Below are 17,179 nucleotides of genomic sequence, written 5' to 3'. Positions count from 1 at the left end.
ATGTTGGCACAACACTGTGAACGTAATTAACACCACTGAATTATATATTCAAATGTGATTAAAAGGAAATTTTTGATGGCATATCTGTAACTAAAAAAAATTTTTTTTTAAGTCAAATGCTGTGCCATGGGTCTTTGCTACCCTCTAAATGAAGGCACCGCTACCATCTCTCATAGCCAACATATCTTGAAACAAAGTCGACTCTGCAAAATAAGCTCTAGAGTTTTGAACATCCACACCCTCCTCTAGGGCAGGCCACCTGTTTTGTTCTTCTCACAGGAGAGCTTCGTGATTCCATGAACTATGATGGTAGCAACTGGGGTTCAGTTGTATCAGAAATGCAGCAAGCTGCAATACCTCGCAAGCAAGCCTTTCCTCAGGAATACGTAGGTCCCTCCAAAGGAAGACTTGCACCAGGGGACTAGACCTGGCTTGGGATGGCACGTCTTCTCTGCGAGACCTGCCCACACACATCCTCCATCAACAGTTCCCACCTTTTCTGATAAGCGTCGCAGGGCTGGCCCATTTGCCTCATCTCTCTGATGAGGCTATCAGTGATTTCCATTTGATCATTGGCCTGGGCAAAACACTCATCCAGTTCTCTACTCCGAGCAAGCTGTAGTCCATCTCCATATCTCAGTTCCTAAAAGAAAGAATTGCATGAAGAGAACTCATTAAACTGGAAAGAGAAGCTTCATGTGCTTTGGAGGAAGCAAACACTTCTGCTGCAAATGTAACAAATATTGTAAGTTTCCCCCAGTGCCAACTGAAAATCTTAATTAGGGAAGGCAGTAAAACCAGGTAGAGTCACAAATCAAAAACTGTGGATTGTGTTTTAAATTTTTGCTAGGCTTTTAAAAGCACACTTAACTTACGGAATACTTAATTCTCTGGTTTTGATGAGGCAGTACTGGTATTATGTAAGATGTCACCATTGGAGAAAGTTGGCTGATAGGTACACAGGAGCTGCCTGCATTACTTTTGTAACATTATTTTTTGTAACACCTTGTGAGTCTATACTTGTTTCGAGGTAAAAAATGTGCATTTTTCCCCCAAAAAAGAAAGCTTCCACTGTTCATATGCCAAAGCCTGCTGCTTCAATGCCACATGAGCTTTGCCTAGAATTTCATATTTACTGCTTTCATTCTTCTTCACCAACTGAACTTCATTTCTCTAAACAGATATGTTCACAAATAAGACACTATGACCCTAGGTTTTTATTGCACTTCAATGCATATAAGCAAAAATAAACTGAGAAAAGGGTACCATGTGAATTTTCAGAACCACATGTAAAATGCTTCCATAGCAGCTACAAACCATGCCCTGACTAGGATGTGCAAATGTTCAGTATTAAGACACTGGTGCCTCTGATTTGGTTCTAGGTAATGGAATTACGGCATGATGAAGAAAATTTAGAGGAACAGGTTTCAAATCCAAGATTTAAAAACCAGAACTAGGACTAAGCTGATTTGCTGGGCCCCAAGTTTCTTTTTACATGGATTTAAGTGAGCTTTTTTTTTTTCAATTGGACAAAATGAACTAGAACTAGAACCCACACAATCTCTAAAATCAGGAAATTGGAAATTAAGTTATTCTCCAAAATAAACCCATAAAATGACTTGAAGCTGTATGTACCCCAGAAATACACGTCCTTAAACATAATCCATTCCTGTGGGTGTGGACCCATTGTAAGTAGGACCTTTTGCCGAGGCCACGTCAGTTAAGGGGTGACCCACTTCATTCAGGATAGTTAGTAACCCTGTTACTGGAGTCCTTTATAAATGTAATGAATAGAGAGAGAGAGAAAGGCACAGAAGCAAGAAGTTGAACTCAGCTAAACAGGGAGGAGAGGGGAGAGCCCAGCAGGTGCCGCCCTGTGGCAGAGGAGCCCAGCTTTGCTGGCAGTTGGTGTTCCAGAAGTTGATGATGCTGTGATTTGGACGTTATCATGGCCTTAAACCTAAGCTAATAAATACCCACTGCTTTAAGTCATTTCATGATTTTTGCTTTAAATAGCCTCGGAAACTAAAACAAAATCCCTGCTCCAAATCCAGACTCATTATTTAACAGAAGTGCTTTGGGGTGAAAGGCTCCAAGTCAGGTCAGCGCCAGGGAGATGAGAACTCAATTCCTTTCCTGAAAAGATATAATAATCCAGGGAAGAGATAGAAATGGTGCGTATGGCCCTTTCATTCTCTACATTGTAGCAAACTAGGAATGTGGAAGCAAGAGTGTTTCAAAGTGAAGACTTCCCACAGCAGGCATCACAGAACCCATGATTTCTAAACCTGATGTGAGGAGATCCTAAGGTATCTCAGTTACCTCAAGAAATATCCTTAAAATTTTTTTAAATTAAAAAAAAGAGAAATATCCAGAGGTCCTACACAATTATCACCTCAATTTTCAAAGGCATAGTTTTCCACATTTTAATGTTTCTCAAATGGAATCGTTCTCTCACAAAATGGTCATTTTCCCCAGGGGAAAAAAAATCTCGTCAAGTTGGTGGTGCAGAGCAGAATCCACCAGAATCCAGTGACATAAACATGTCAGACTGCTCTTCTAGGAAGAGAAAGTATTATTACAAAGTCAAACCCAGAGCAATAGGGGGCTGCAATTCCAAAAGGCTGACAATTTGTAAACACTGGTTAGAGGGAGAAAAAAAAAAAATCAACTCTGTGGTGAAAACTGGTTCCCATTGCTAAAGCAACATTGCAAACACGTTTGGAAGCTATACGTCCCACTCCAGGCTGTTTTGAAAGAGGTCGTGGCTAGACACCAACTTTGTGAAAGAGGTCAGCGGGCTAAAGGATGCACTGGCCAGGACACCAAGAGCCCACGAACCTGAGTCATGAAACTGGGTGTGGATGACACCGGGGGGGAACTAACGAGAGGAAAGAAAACTCACCGGCTGCACAATCAGCTCCGCTCGCATCAAACAGTCAGAGCAGTTCTGCAGAAGCTCCTGGATGGTGTTCTGGTTCTGGTGTCGGGACATCGTTCCAGTTTGACTGATGAAGGAAACACAAAGAAATTAGACATGAAGTGCCTTTTTTTTTTTTCAACTTTGAAATAATTTCAAACTTTCAGAAAAAAAGCGGGGCAAAAACATTCCTGTATACCCGTCACCCCGAATCCACCAACGGTTAATGTTTTGCTTTCCTCCCTTCCCCCATATATGAATATATGCGTGTACATTCATTTATGAATTTTTTCCTGAACCATGAAGAATACTCAAAACTCCGTTACCCCCAAAATATTCAGAGTGTGTTTCCTAAGAACAAAAACATCCCTTTATATAACGGCAGCACAACGAGCAAAATACGATTTGCTAAAGTACAGATCTTATTCACATTTTACTCATTAGCCCAATAATTTCCTTCAGAGCAAGTCTGTTGTTGTTTTCCAGGTCCAGGAGTCAATCCATAAATAAATCCTTTTCAGTCGTAAGAACACACGCCTGGCAAGGACAAAGCTTATATACCACCCTCCCCTGCTCCTCTCACAGGGGTCCCACAAAGTCCTCAGGCAGCCGTGAACACAGCAGGAAGAGGCCACTGGCACGTCCGGCTGAAGGAAAACTGGGTGATTTGGCAGAAATCCTTTTCCACAAAAATATTTTCTGCGATCATAGTACGAGACGGTGATGGCAAAGAAATAATGGTTTGAGGGAAGTGGTGGGAATTTTAAATACCTTTAATACAAACCCAAGTCCCTTTTCCTTTCATAAGGGGCAGTGTTAAAGAAAACAGATACAGGTTTTTCCTATCTTAAAGAAAGAGATGCCTTCAGGTGTTGAATCCAGAAAAGAGTAATGTATTTTAAAACAGAGTTTTAATTTGCCGAGGCTAATTATGCCACCGCAGAGTCCACCACAGTTAGTTTGAGATTTAAAGCATATAAATTATTCTTTAGTGTTCATGGAGAGGCTTATAAATGTACTCCAAGAAGCCTTTCCAAGGAGATCTTCTTCACAGGGCTTCGCGGTCACCTGGCACCTTCAGCCAGGGCCATCCTGCCCGTTCTTCTGTCCGATGCCTGCAGGACATGCTGGTGTTGACATTCCACCATCACACCACAGGGAATGGCGGCCTTCCTTTCTCTACTGCCCATTTGGGGACCCTCCCTGTAATCAAGGCTCCCCAACAAGCCGGCACTGGCTGAATGTGGGAGAGGCGCCAGCCGCTCCCTGGGAACCACTCCCAAATGACAGCACCGGCTTCTCCAGGCAAGCTGGGGCAGCGTGCCTCCGGAATGGCTCACCTGCCCAAACCTTCCCACATTCGCCAGGGAGTGAGTCTCTCTTCCACTCAGAATTACATAGGAAACCTGGCACAAGCCTCGTACCCCTTAGATATAAACAAGACCACATCTGTTGTCCTAACCTGTGCAAAATTCCTGTTGACTTAGAACCAGAACACCTTCCAAAAAGATCCCTATTATAAAATCGAGGAAAGAAATTAAAGAGACAAAGGGAACCATTAAGAAATACAGAAATCTCCTTGGGAACCCAAGGGATGGATGAGGAATCTGGAAAGTATTGTGTAATTTGATGTGTCAAAACGTTTTCTTTCTTGATGGAGGATGAGAGTTTCTTCTGAAATACTTAGACATTCCGGTCACAACTTGGTTCACAGGGCGAGTCCCACAGCTGTGTATAATGACAGGGCTATTTTGTGCCACAATGGAAAGGCAGGTTCTTAAATGCTCCAATAACGGTAAGAGCTACCACCAACTGAGCTATAACCGGGAGGCAGAGAGAGGAAACTGGATGAGGGGTATGTGGGAACTCTCTGCACAATCTCAGCAACTTTTCTGTAAATCTCGAACTATTTCAAAATAAAAATATATTGAAAAAAAAAAAAGAGGCAAAGAGACGAAACTCAATCATGAATGTATATATTGGAGGGTGTGTAAGAGTCTTTGTAAAGTGAATACATGACACCAGATTCTTCCGTTACCAAAATCTAGAACCCAAGCGCTTCCCTTTAACCAACCACTAGTTGCACGACACTTAGAAATGAACTGCTCCCCAGAGAGGGGGAGGTGAGGCAATTTACTGGCTTAAAACATTGAAATGTCAAATATTAGTGGATTTTCTCCATTTTTTGCTTTGTTCTGTCTAGGTTTTAGACCTTCCTACTCCTAAAGAGCATTCCATGTTTCTGTAAAGACAGATACTCCACTCCTCTGCTGCTGCTCATCTACACACATCCGAACCGGAAACAACAGGTAACTTCACCTGCCGTTAATGCAAAAGAAGTTTTACGTATTGCTAAAGCATGTTCACAGTAACATGTCCTCAATAGCCACTAAGACCCACACGTTTTGCCTGCATTTTAATAAAACAGATTAACAACTGCAGGGGAAGAGGGAATGCATGGAAATCTAACCTATTTAAGGGTCAAAAACCAAAAAGCTATTAAAAAAAAAAAGCTAAGGTGTTAAGAACAAGGAAATCAAGAACCTCCGGTGTTGCTATTTGTGTATGGAAAAACATGATCCGATATGAATCAAATGCCTTTCAAGACTGCGTCCGGTCCTTAAAGCAAAGTATACCCTTCCTATCTCTCATCCGTAAGAATCCCACTTTGGTCTGAGGTGCGGCCGAGTATACCTTTTGGAAACAGACCAAGGTGAGAAAAGTAACGAGGTGCGCACCTTGCAAGGGCTCAGTCCCTCAAAAGACCCAGGAGGTTCAGGCCGAGTGAGGTTTGACGATGGGGAACGGGGGATCTACGCTCACACTTCTGTTTGCTTTTCTTAGCCCATGGAAGAATCCCCACAAAACTGCTGCACGTATGTAGGAGAAAGGACAGGCAGAAAGGAGAGCCAGGTCAAGTCCAGTGGCAGCCACTCCCCAGCTGGGCAGGAAAGCCAGGGGTCCTTGCTTCAGGAACCACCCGCATTTTTTTAAAAGTTGTGTGTTGCTCAAAACATTTTGTCACTTTGTATTTTTTATTGACCACATAACAATTTTCGATTTTTTTTTTTTGTAATCTCAGAAGTTTTCTGGACCTACCTGTTTTCTCATCTGTTGAGGTAGGTGAGAGCTAAGATTTTTTTACCCACTCATTCTGTAACTCGCTCATTCTTCTTATTGAAAGTGATATAAATGCCTATGTTTTGGCAAACGGTAACTTAGTTTCCTTTTCAAATCATAAGGCACACTTGGGGAAGTGCAAAACTCTATCCCATACGAAGAAATATTTTAAATAAATAAGAAACATATGAGGATTTTTAAACATCTCTAGCTTCAAAGCAATATTCAATACTGGTATGTACGGGTGTTAGTGGTGGGGAGATTTTAAACCGTATAAAGAATTGCACTAACAAGGCTTAAGGTTTAATTTTTAAATCCCATTCCAGTAGCATATAGATGGAAGAAATATCATGTGTCTTTCAAAAAGAAACAAGAAAACAAAACTTATTGGGGCAGGTTAAATCACAAGAATATTGACTTCTGAACTAAAACTAATACTTGTCCTTGAAAAATATAATACACATCTTTAAAATTTTTTAACTTCTGAAATTGCATTTTATCCCCATACTCACAAAGACAAATGATTCATACTACAAAGAACCTGCCTACACAATCATTTTTAAAGTTCATTCTAAACTTGTTTAAACAAGTAATGGGTCCAAGTGTTGGCATAAAGAGTCTTTCATCAGTGGCTAAAAGGAAAACATGTTCTGGATTTAAATACTGGGATGGACCACGTGGACACACACCTGAGTTATGAACAATATTATGATGCTTTCTATGTTTTATTTTATTGCCTTCCAATAACATTCTTTTCTTTAGAAATAAGACTCCAAAGTTATCTGTTTTAAGGCATCAATTTAACATTTTTGTTGCCAAGAACATCAAAGAAAAAAATACTCTTACTTTGAAGAGAAAAATGCATTACAAAATGAAAATATTTTTAAAAGTTACACTCTGTTTTATAAAAACACATTTTATAGTAATCTATACCATTCGTTCGACACATAACCTACCACCTAACTCTATATTTTTACTTTTGTGTATATACACTTTCTCTCCATTTGGACTTCAAGTCTCTTAAAAGGTTTTTTTCCCTTTCCTTCCTTCCTTCTGTCTGCTTTCCCACTCTCTTCTTTCTCCGCTCATTCAATCAAGTACAGTCTTTGAGGTTTGCCAGACGCTGCCCCACTGACCTCTTCTTATTCTGGTTTATGGAGTAATGGCCCAGGAAAAGCCTAATAAATATGATAATCATGCAATAAATTAACATTGATCTTAAGGACTATTTGCTTAGCTCTTTTGACTTTTCAAACCATTTCTCACACATCTTATCTCATTTGAATTTCTTCATAAGAAAAAAAGGAAAAAAAAAGTGGGGGAGGAGATTTTGCACACACACATTTTCATCCCTTCCCCTGGGGATCACCCCCCCTCCCGACCTCCGGGAGGCACAGACACACTCCAGCTGCTCCAGGGCCCGGCTCCCTCCTCTGGGAGCCCCCTCCTCTCTGCAGCTTTCCTCAGCCCACCCCTGCTCCCAAAGGCCCGCTCCCCCTTCCTCTACCTAGCTCACCTGCCTTGCACAAGCTTTGTTTACACACCTGTCTGCCCCACTCCTGGAGGGAGAAGTCCAGATGTAACTCACCCCCGCCTCCCCACCAGCTCCCGACAGCAGACAAGGTGCTTAACGCACGTTTGTTTGGCTTGGAGGAGAAGAAAATAAAGGCCCATGAAAGACTTTGATCGGAGGGGAGGACCTCTCTTCTCATCACCCTTATTTCAAAAGCTCCAGCGGGGAGCCCATTTATCCCAACCCCAAGGTCCCACCCCAACTGGGACAGATGACAGAAAACCTTCAGAGATGAGAAGGGGGCCTCGTCCGGTTCCTCACTTTGTCCTCGCCCGGAGCTTTGGAGCTTTGGAGCTTTGGAAGCCGCGCTCCTAGAATCATTCACTTCCTCGTGGGCGGCTGCCCCGGCTGGAGGGGGGCGAGCAGATCGCGTATCTGTTTACCTCAGAAAGACTCTCAAGTGGCAGCCTTGGGGGCCACCCCCGGGGCCTGGCGTTTTTGCCTCTGTAATGTGGACTGCACAGCCAAAGACCCTCGCTGCCTGAGAGCTCGGGCGTGTTTTTATCTTTACCCCAATTCACAGTTTTGAGGACACCCTGCTGCAAGTCAAGGGTGAGGCAAGAAGCAAAAAAGGGACGGAGGAAAGAGAAGAACTGGATGGACTATTAAATGTGAGGCATTTTCAGGGGTTCCTATGATGATCCGCCGGACTCTAAATCAGCCACTTGAAAGAATTCTAAGGGAATGATTCATTTTAACAGAGTTATGAAAGAACTGAAGAGAGAAGAAAATTCAGAGAAAGGTGCCTTTCTTTCCTGTATTAAAAAGGGATACCGTATGAAGACGCGACCTTTACGAATTCAGCGGCAAAACAGGCATTTCTATTTTGAGAATTATTTCCTTAGGCAAAAACTTATTCATTACACTGAAGTAAAAAAAAAATGACTTGATGGTTATCTATCCATGAAAAAGCCAATTCTCTTTTTCTTATCAGAGCCCAGAGATTGGTGAAGCAAGGGATGTTTGTGTGCTGAGAATTTTTTTTAATCCCCAGCAAACTCTTAGCTCTGTTTGCTTCAGCTTCTCACAAAAGTGATCTTTGCAAAAAAGGGATTTTCACATTCATGAGGACAACTCTGAAGGACATGCACGTCCCAGCCCAAGGCGTTTGTGGTGAGGTGTAAATTATTTGACCAGGCTAGAATTTTAGGGGATGAAGCTTCAAAACAGCGCAGCCAGCCCGCTGTCTGGGTGTTGGGGTCTGCAGGCTGCGGTGCTGACATTAGAACTGCGTTGGTCATTTTCAAGCGGCAGGACCACCGGGACCAACCAACCTAGGGCAAGAGGGAAAAGGATCAAAGCCAAGGGCAGGGCTGGACTCCCATCCTCACCACGAGGGCGCCTTGGCCTCCAGACAGACACGTTCCTCTCAGAACCCCCCAGGCTGGAAAGACCGGTTGGCTGAGAGTTGAGCTAAACTCTCAAGTCACACCCAAGCCCAGCTTTGCTCCACCCTGAGACGTCAGCCTTGAGACTTCAGGGCCATCAGCAGTTTTCTCCTTCCCAAGATTTGATTTCAAACACCTGATCGACAATGACACAATGCCCATATTTAGAAAAAAAATTAACTACCTGCTGAACGCTGTTTGTCCCATTAAAGAGATGGGCCCAACAATTAGTCTGCTTTATGCCATACCATATGGCTGTTCTTTTCCTAAGCAGATGGAAATGCTACACAAATATTAATATTTCTTATTGAAGAAATATAGTGCTTCTGAAACACATATTCCACAGAAATGTAGAGTAAGGAAGACAACAGACAGAAGAGAAGTAACGGGGGAACAGATGTGGCTCAAAGGGTTGAGCACTTGCTTCCCACATGGGAGGCCCCCGGTTCCGATCCTGGTGCCTCCGAAAAACAAAAACTAAACAACAAGGAAACAAATGAAAAACCAGCTCAGGGGAGGCAATGTGGCTCAATGGTTGAGCACTGGCTTCCCATGCAAGGTCCCAGATTCAATCCCCAGCCCCGGTACCTCAAAAAACAAAAATAAAGACTTAGGTGCAAAAGAGTTTACAAGTAGAAAAGATAAATTTTAACAACTAAGATCGGATCTTTTCTTGAGCAACTGTGGTTTATAATCTAGCTCAGCCACTTCCTAACTAGATGATCTTGGCTAAGTCATTTAACTACTTTAACCTCAGTTTCCCATCTGTTAAATGGGACGTCTGTCGTGAGGCTTGAGATAACATACATAATCTACATGACACATCACAGGTGTTTAATAAACAGCAACTATCATCAACCACTGAGCTGATATTTTTATTTTAAAAATTGGTAACTGCCTCACATTTAATAAGCACATAAATGCTGTCTGCCAGGTATGAGGCAAAACTGTCTCTTACTTTGCAATCGTTTCCCAGAAAAACATTTATCTATCTATCCAGCGGATGAGTCATCCAGGCTTGAAGCCTATTTTCTCAGACCCTCCCTCACCCGACATCCAACTCTTAGTTGCAGCTGTCCTTCCACCGCAGCGATACCCACTTTCTGCCCCACCACCTCCACCCCTCTTCATGGCTTTTACTACCCCCCTCCTAACTGGTGCAACGACACACACACACACACACAAAGACCACCCTACTGGCCATGAATCTGCTCCTCTCAGGCTTTGCTCCCTGGGAGTGTTCTCTGCCCACCCCCCTTTACCAGCTGAAATGCTCCGAAGACCAAATCTGCGTGGTCTTCCTAGTGATGTGACTGCATCTATTTACAAAGCCTCTTGGGCCATCTATATCCCTTTTTGTATTGCAGAACATTTCACTAGCCTTTGGCATTACACTTGTATACTTATTTTCCTGTAAACAGCACTCACTCCTTTTGAGAAGTATTCACATTTTCCCCTTTTAATCTCTCCAAAGGGCACACAGCACATGCTCAGCAAACGTCTGCTGGGTGCATGAATAAATGGAATTTAAGATACTTCCATCACATCGTTACAGTACTGTCAAGTCCAAGGCGCCTTTGGGTTCCCTGCCAGCTCAGCCCTGAGTGGGCTCTGGGATCTTGGGTAAATCTTAATCTGCTTGCCTCTAAAAGTGGGGTTTCTATAAACTGGGTAATCCTTAGAATTCCCGAAGCTCTAAATTCAAAGCAAATGCACCTGTTTATCTCATGCTGAGAAACAGGCTTCCTTTAAAAAGTGGTTTAAAACAACCTGTAAAATGTGTATCAAATAGTGATCACACGTACTTTGGTTCTGAAATCATGAGCTCTGGGGAAGAGCAAGCATTAACATTGTAATCACATATTTCTGAAACTTTAATGACTCTACTCTGCTTTTAATCCTCCTACCAAATGCTCACATGGATCAGTGAAAGCTCTAACTGGGGGGCTTTTGTCACTTTGCCTCCATTCTTACTTTGATAACAAAATTCGCTACAGATTTGTCTTTTCTTTTTACTACAGGAGCAAAAAGAGTAATGCTGCCTGAAACGAAAACAGTATTAACAGAATGTCCTAGACAAAAAAAGTCCAAATTTTCAAAACTATACTTAACTATGTTATCAATCACACAACAAGCTGTAATAAAATATTTCAAGAAATTCACAAGAAATTACATAAAGTAGTGCAGAAACGAGTCAGCCTAAAGAAGGCACAAAAAGATCAGTGGGGAGAATAACAAATAAAATATAATACTGTCCTAAAAGTTGGCAAGCACTGTCAATGTAAAGGACAGACGGAGGAGGGATACTTTAAAGTCATTTTAAAAGGGGTAAAAAAATCAGATTCGGGCTCTCTATGCACTCAAATGAATTTAATTATAGAAAGGGCCCAAGTCAGTCAAACACTCATATTTCAAAATTCACCCATCAAAGTCAGCCAATAAAGTAGCAGGAATTTTCTAACTAAACGAACTTCCCCCAGGAATTCCCATATTGGTGTATGTGCTTAGAGAAACTTGTGGTAGCTGAAAATGGCCAGAAAAGAACTTATTAAACCCATCATCATCACTCATTCAGCACAGCCCTTAGAGATAGCAGCCTGCTTCTAAAAAGGGACATGCTGTGGGCAAACCAATAATCCCTCCTGGAAAACCATAAAGCCACCAGGAAAACAGAGGCAGATGCCTTCCTCACTTCCCTTCCCTCAACAGCCATTATTTTAAAAGGCAAAGGTCAGCTTCCGCAGACTATCTTGTATTTCAGTAATTCTCAATTCATTCTGGGTTAGCAGAACCACTGCTATCTCACAACCCATGCCAGTACAGTCCTGGGAAAACTTCACGACTGGATCTCGGAGGACTGAGTGTGTGTTGGCGCAAGCCCTTAGCCTATGGCCCTGGCCAACCCAACAAGGTGCAGGAAAACACCCTTCCTCAAAAATTAGGGAAATTTTCACTTGCGTCTGTTTATGCTCTCAGAGCATGTAAAACCTGATGGGTTTATAAACAGGCTTTAAGCTGGAAAAACAGAACACAAGAAATTGCTATGCTATGCGAAAAAAAAAATTTAAGCCTCCCCCAACCTAAATGTTTTTCAGTGAAGAATCCTTATAAACCTTGCTATGGGGCTCACCAACCAATTAGTTAAATACTTAAAATAGTACCTATAGAATACAGAAGAAGCCAAGGGAACAAAATATTCAGTTAATAATACTGATTAGAGTCAAATTTTTTAAATGGGGGCTCTACAGTAACAAGCATGCTTTTTAAAATTTGGCTCATAAAATGCAGAAAGAGAGCAGCTAAAGAATCCTTGCAAATTTTGACTTGGGTTTTTTATTATTATTATTATTATTGACTTTTTTTCAAATTCACAAAAAAAAAAAAACAGAAAAAAGCAGCTCAACAAGTTATCTCATCTATCTCCAATTGCTAACTCAATTGTTCAACAAGTTATGAAAATATTTATTTCATCTATTTCCAATTGCTAACTCAATTGTTCCTTTTGTCTTCAGAAGGATACACAGATTAATTAAATGACATAATCAAGGTCTCCTTATTAACGAAAAAAAAAAAGAATTGGAAAAAAATGCTTACTCCTATTCATAGCTCACAAAACCAAACTCCATAGTCTTTTTTTTACCTTTAATATAGTACTAACTTTGTTCTGCTACAAAAACATTTACGATGTTGTTGTTAACAATAGTCTCTAGTTATATTTTTCCCATGTATCACCACATTCTTCACACCCTGTATTAGAAAAACATTCCAGTACTTATATTATTAAACACAATCGTCATCTACTTCAAAAATCATTGTTATATACTCCCAATATTATCCTCCTGACTTGGATTTAACGCGTGGATTAAAAGAATGTGATTCCCAAATACCGGAAGGAAAAAAAAAAAAAAAGTAAAGCTTAGGAACTAAATAAACGGTTGGCAAAGTTTTAAAGCAAACTGAAAAGCCAAAATGAGAACTGGCAAAACTTTCTCCCTTACTCCATCTGTCGCTTGGCACATTTTTCCTGGAAATCCCCAGGTGCATTTTGTTCAGAAAACGGAGAGCTCCAATGCTGAGAGCTAACTCTTAAGAGAAAAACTAAATTATGAGGTGGGGGTGGGGTTAAAATGTAAGCAAGTTGCTACTCGAGTAGTCTCCGCCTTCAAAGCTGCTTGCAAAACAAAAAGCTTTTGGAGCATATTCAGATTGCTCCTCCCCAGCCCCAAGCCACCACACAAGGTAAACAGCGTCCCCGGGCCCAGGGCCTCGTTCCCAAGCGTGGGAAGGGCCGGCGCGGGCGCAGAGGGGCGCGGGCGAGGAAGTCTCCCGGCTCACGTGGGCACCCACAGCCCGGCTGGGGGCACCGGGCGAGGGCAGATCCACAACCTCCCACCCGTCCCACGGCGCCGTCTCGGTCTCTTTCCGCGTCGATCCCGAGACCCGGACCCGCCCCTTTCCCTGGGAAGGGGCGTCCCCGGGGCCCCTTCGCCGTGGGGGACCCTGGGCTGGCGGGTCGGTGGAGGTGGCAGGGGGCGCCCTCTCCTCCACGGCACCCTGCCCACGCTCTCCGGCTCCAAGGACAGACCCTGCCACGGCCCTCCGCCGCCAAGGCCCTGGGGGTCGTGCACCAAACGCTTTTTTAAAAAAGGGAGTACAAAGGGGCCGTCCCGCAGCCCGGCCGCAGGTGCGACCCCCGCCTCGCGGCTGCCCTTTCCAGGAAGCTTCGTTTGAGGGACAGGGACCACCGAGGAGGGCCTCCACGGGCCGGGACCCTGCGCCGCCGGGGCGCGCAGCCTTCAGTTTGGCTCAGGTCCCTTGGAGGGCCGGGGAGCCCAGGCGCGCCGCGCCGGCGGCCTCGGGGTGGGCGGGAATTCGGGGTGCCGCCCCCGGGCAGGCCGCGGACCCTGACCCTTCCCTGGGCTGCTCTGGGTTACAGCCAGGGAGGCGGGCTGGGGTTGTCGCGGCCACGCCTGGCCTGTGACCTCCCACCTGCCGCCCGGGAAACTCCGGCCCGAGACAAAAGCGACTCCAGCCCCGCGGGCCGTGCAGACGCAGGAAGGGGGAAAGGTGGGGCCGAGCCCCGGCTCGCGGGACCGGAGCCGCTCGTCCCCGCACGCCGCCCACCCATCCCGGCCCACGCGGCGCACGGCCCCCTCGGGAAGGGGTGCAGCTCCCGGCCCCCTCGGGAAGGGCCTCTGTGGCCTCGGGGGGAAGGACGGTGGCCCTCCGCTTTCTGGACCTGGGTTTCCTCGTCCGAACAAGGAGGGCGATCGCCCCCTTCTCCAACTCTCAGCCTGCCAGGAGTGTGTGGAGACCCCGCCGCCCCGGGCCCGCGCTCCGCCGGCCCCACGCACCCCCGTGCCCGGCGCCCGCTTTCCAGGCGCCCCGGCCCCACGCTCCCCAGTGCCCGGCGCCCGCTTTCCAGGCGACCCGGCCCCACGTTCCCCAGTGCCCGGCGCCCGCTTTCCAGGCGCCCCGGCTCCACCCTCCCCAATGCCCGGCGCCCACTTACCAGGCGCCCCGGCCCCACGAACCCCCGCGCCCGGCGCCCGCTTTCCAGGCGCCCCGGCCCCACTCTCCCCCGTGCCCGGCGCCCGCTTTCCAGGCGCCCCGGCCCACTCTCCCCCGTGCCCGGCGCCCGCTTTCCAGGCGCCCCGGCCCTACACCCCCCCGTGCCCGGCGCCCGCTTTCCAGGCGCCCCGGCCCCACGCTCCCCCGGTGCCCAGCGCCCGCTTTCCAGGCGCCCCGGCGCGGGCAGGGCACCCACCAGTAGCCGTCCGAGTTGTGTTCGGTGACCGCGCAGCGCCGCGTGTAGTACATCCTGCCGTTGGAGACCCCGCCGCCGCCGCCGCCGCCGCAGGTCACCTCGTAGCGCAGGTCCGGGCCGGACTCGGAGCGGATCATGCGGCCCAGCGTGTTGAGGCGCGGGTGCGAGTCGCCGTTGCAGCTCATGTCTGCGGGCCCTCAGAGAGCGCGCAGGGCGCAGGCAACCGCGGGAGCCCGGGAAGCCGCGGAGCTCGGGGGCGGCGCCGACGCTCCGCCAGGACACTCCTCTCGGCCGGGTGGCGCGGGCCGCGGGCGGCGAGCGCTGCGGGGCGGAGGGCGGCGGGCGCCGGGGGAGCGACGAGGGCGAGCTGTGCCTCGGCGGGCGGCGAGCGCGCACAGGAGCCGGCCCGGGGCTGGGTGGCGGTGTTGGTCGGCGCCGGCGCTTGTCTCCTCCCCGCTGGCAAGGGGCGCCCAAGCCACACCTGGCCGCCGGCCTCCCCAGGCGGGCGCGGCCGCCCTCGCCAGCCCCGCGCCGGGGTCGCCGACGCGCCGGGGCCGCCCCTCCCCACCTGCGGCTCCGCCCCGCGCCGCCGCCCTGCGCCACCCCGGCCTGAGTGAGAGCCCGCGCCCCGGGGGTGCTCTGCCCCGCGGGGGCGGGTGAAAGCCTGGCCCCTCGCGCTGGAGGATTTCCTCGATCCCCGGGACGGAAATAAGCTGAAAAGAAGGCCCGATTACTGGACAGTTCCTTGTTTAAGCCTTTCCTTTGGCTCGTCCCTGGAGACGAGGCCAACCCAGCTTTGAAGAGAAGCGCATAACCGAGGAGATTACGCTTAGACGGTGGAGTTTAGGTTAACTTGGGTTGGTGTTTTTTGTTTTGTTTTGACTTTCCTTTTATTTCAGTAATCCAGGAAACTGTCTCAGAAGTCCGATTGCTGACGTGTCCAAAAGATTTTTACCGGGCACCATCATTTGCCGGGTCTTCACCACAAATTCATTTCTTTGGCATGAAGAAAACGAGGAAAAGCTCGGCGGCTTTTTTCCACGAGATGACCTGAGATACAAGAGGCAAATTCCTTTTATTTTGCCTTTTGAAGGTCATTTTGAAGGAGAAACTGCAACGACTTCGACTCCCAGCCCCAGTCTCCAAAGGCTGTAAAAGAACCCTGGGAACGTTTGTCTCTCTCCACCCCCTGGGGCACCCTCTCCCCAAACCGGGTCCCCTGGAACTCAGGGCTTTTCCCACAAGTCAGGCCGAGGGAGCCTATCTGAGGGTGCAGAGAACCCGGATAGAGCCACCCACATTGTACAAATGAGTAACTCTGAGCCAGAACGTTCCGGGGACTTGCTCGGGAGACACTCCCAGTTAGTGGCTGAGTGTTACGTAGGCGAGTCTCCGTGACCCCAGCTTAGACAGCCAGTCACAGGGCCCATTGGCGAAAGCTGCTTTTATACTTTGGAAAACGGTGAAATTACTCTTCCATTAACACCCTTTAGACATCTTTATGAGAAATATTTCTCATCTTCCTAAATAATGCCAGCTAACTTATCTTCTTACAGGATATCTGAAAATGTTTCTGAACGAAAGAGAATAAAAATCTAATTGTATGTGCATGTTGTAAAGGGAAATGGGGGCTGTTTTCTAACCTTGGCCACACTGTAAAACCCCTAATTACATCTCACCTTTTAGGCACACGTTGTGACAGTACGTCCTGATCTTGTTCTTCATATTTGACCACAGGGTTGACCAGCTTAAATCAAAGAGTCAAACATACCGTGAGATGAAAGTTTACCACTGTTAGCACCCCAGTAATTTCCATTATTTCTCATTTTCCTCTCGTTTTTAATAAAGACAAAAGGTGATAAAAGTGTCCAAACGATTGCACAAACCCGGACATCCACCCGAGAATGTTCCTTCCGAAGTTGAGACAGTTGGCTGCGAGTCAGCCCCAGCACACACTTGCAATGTTCATTGGGTGGAGGGAGGAAGGACTAGTGTGGAACTGAGAGGGCCGTTTTGGGGTGTCAATGCACCATGTACGAAATGTGAACTAGAATGTTTTCCCTCTATGCACCTCATTCGTTCAACAAATATAACCTACTATGGAAGAGCGAATGCCAGACCCTGGGAAATGCAAAGCTGCCACTCCCCTTTAAAAGGTTATGGTAAAAAAAAAAAAAAAAACAATTTAAAAAATATCAGGATTCCTTTTTTCCCCAGATAATAGATCTTAAGAAAGGCAAACAGTTGCACAGCAGGATTCTCTTTATAAATAACACGTCCACCTCCCAGTGATGACAAAAGCTCCATGCAGCCCGGAGGCCCTCGGCGAGCTCTCCTGGGGACGCTGGAGTCACAGAGCTGTCCACTCTGTTTACAAAACGGGGAAGGGAAAGAAGGCACCGCCCGTCTAT

The 17,179-nt window shown here is 46.6% G+C and overlaps 1 protein-coding gene across 3 annotated transcripts in view; it reads right to left on the bottom strand.

Moving 5' to 3' along the window:
• The window catches only part of DSP (desmoplakin), a 51,162-nt gene extending 35,920 nt beyond the window's left edge, over nt 1-15,242 (bottom strand). The window contains exons 1-3 of one of the 3 annotated variants that reach the window (XM_058285199.2): nt 14,769-15,242; nt 2,906-3,008; nt 495-643 (exon numbers count right to left, since the gene is read on the bottom strand). In XM_058285199.2, the coding sequence (XP_058141182.1) occupies nt 495-643; nt 2,906-3,008; nt 14,769-14,953 (437 nt within the window). In that variant the 5' untranslated portion in view covers nt 14,954-15,242. Of the gene's footprint in view, nt 1-494; nt 644-2,905; nt 3,009-12,999; nt 13,020-14,768 lie in introns of those variants that run through there. The other 2 variants (XM_058285198.2, XM_071210961.1) reach the window with 2 other exon arrangements.
• Between the last annotated feature and the right edge of the window lie 1,937 nt (nt 15,243-17,179).

Source organism: Dasypus novemcinctus, chromosome 22 (genome assembly GCF_030445035.2).
Source record: "Dasypus novemcinctus isolate mDasNov1 chromosome 22, mDasNov1.1.hap2, whole genome shotgun sequence".
NCBI classification, from domain to species: Eukaryota; Metazoa; Chordata; class Mammalia; order Cingulata; family Dasypodidae; genus Dasypus; species Dasypus novemcinctus.
The sequence above is the reverse complement of the archived record's forward strand: the minus strand, read 5'-3'. Positions and strand labels throughout refer to the sequence as shown.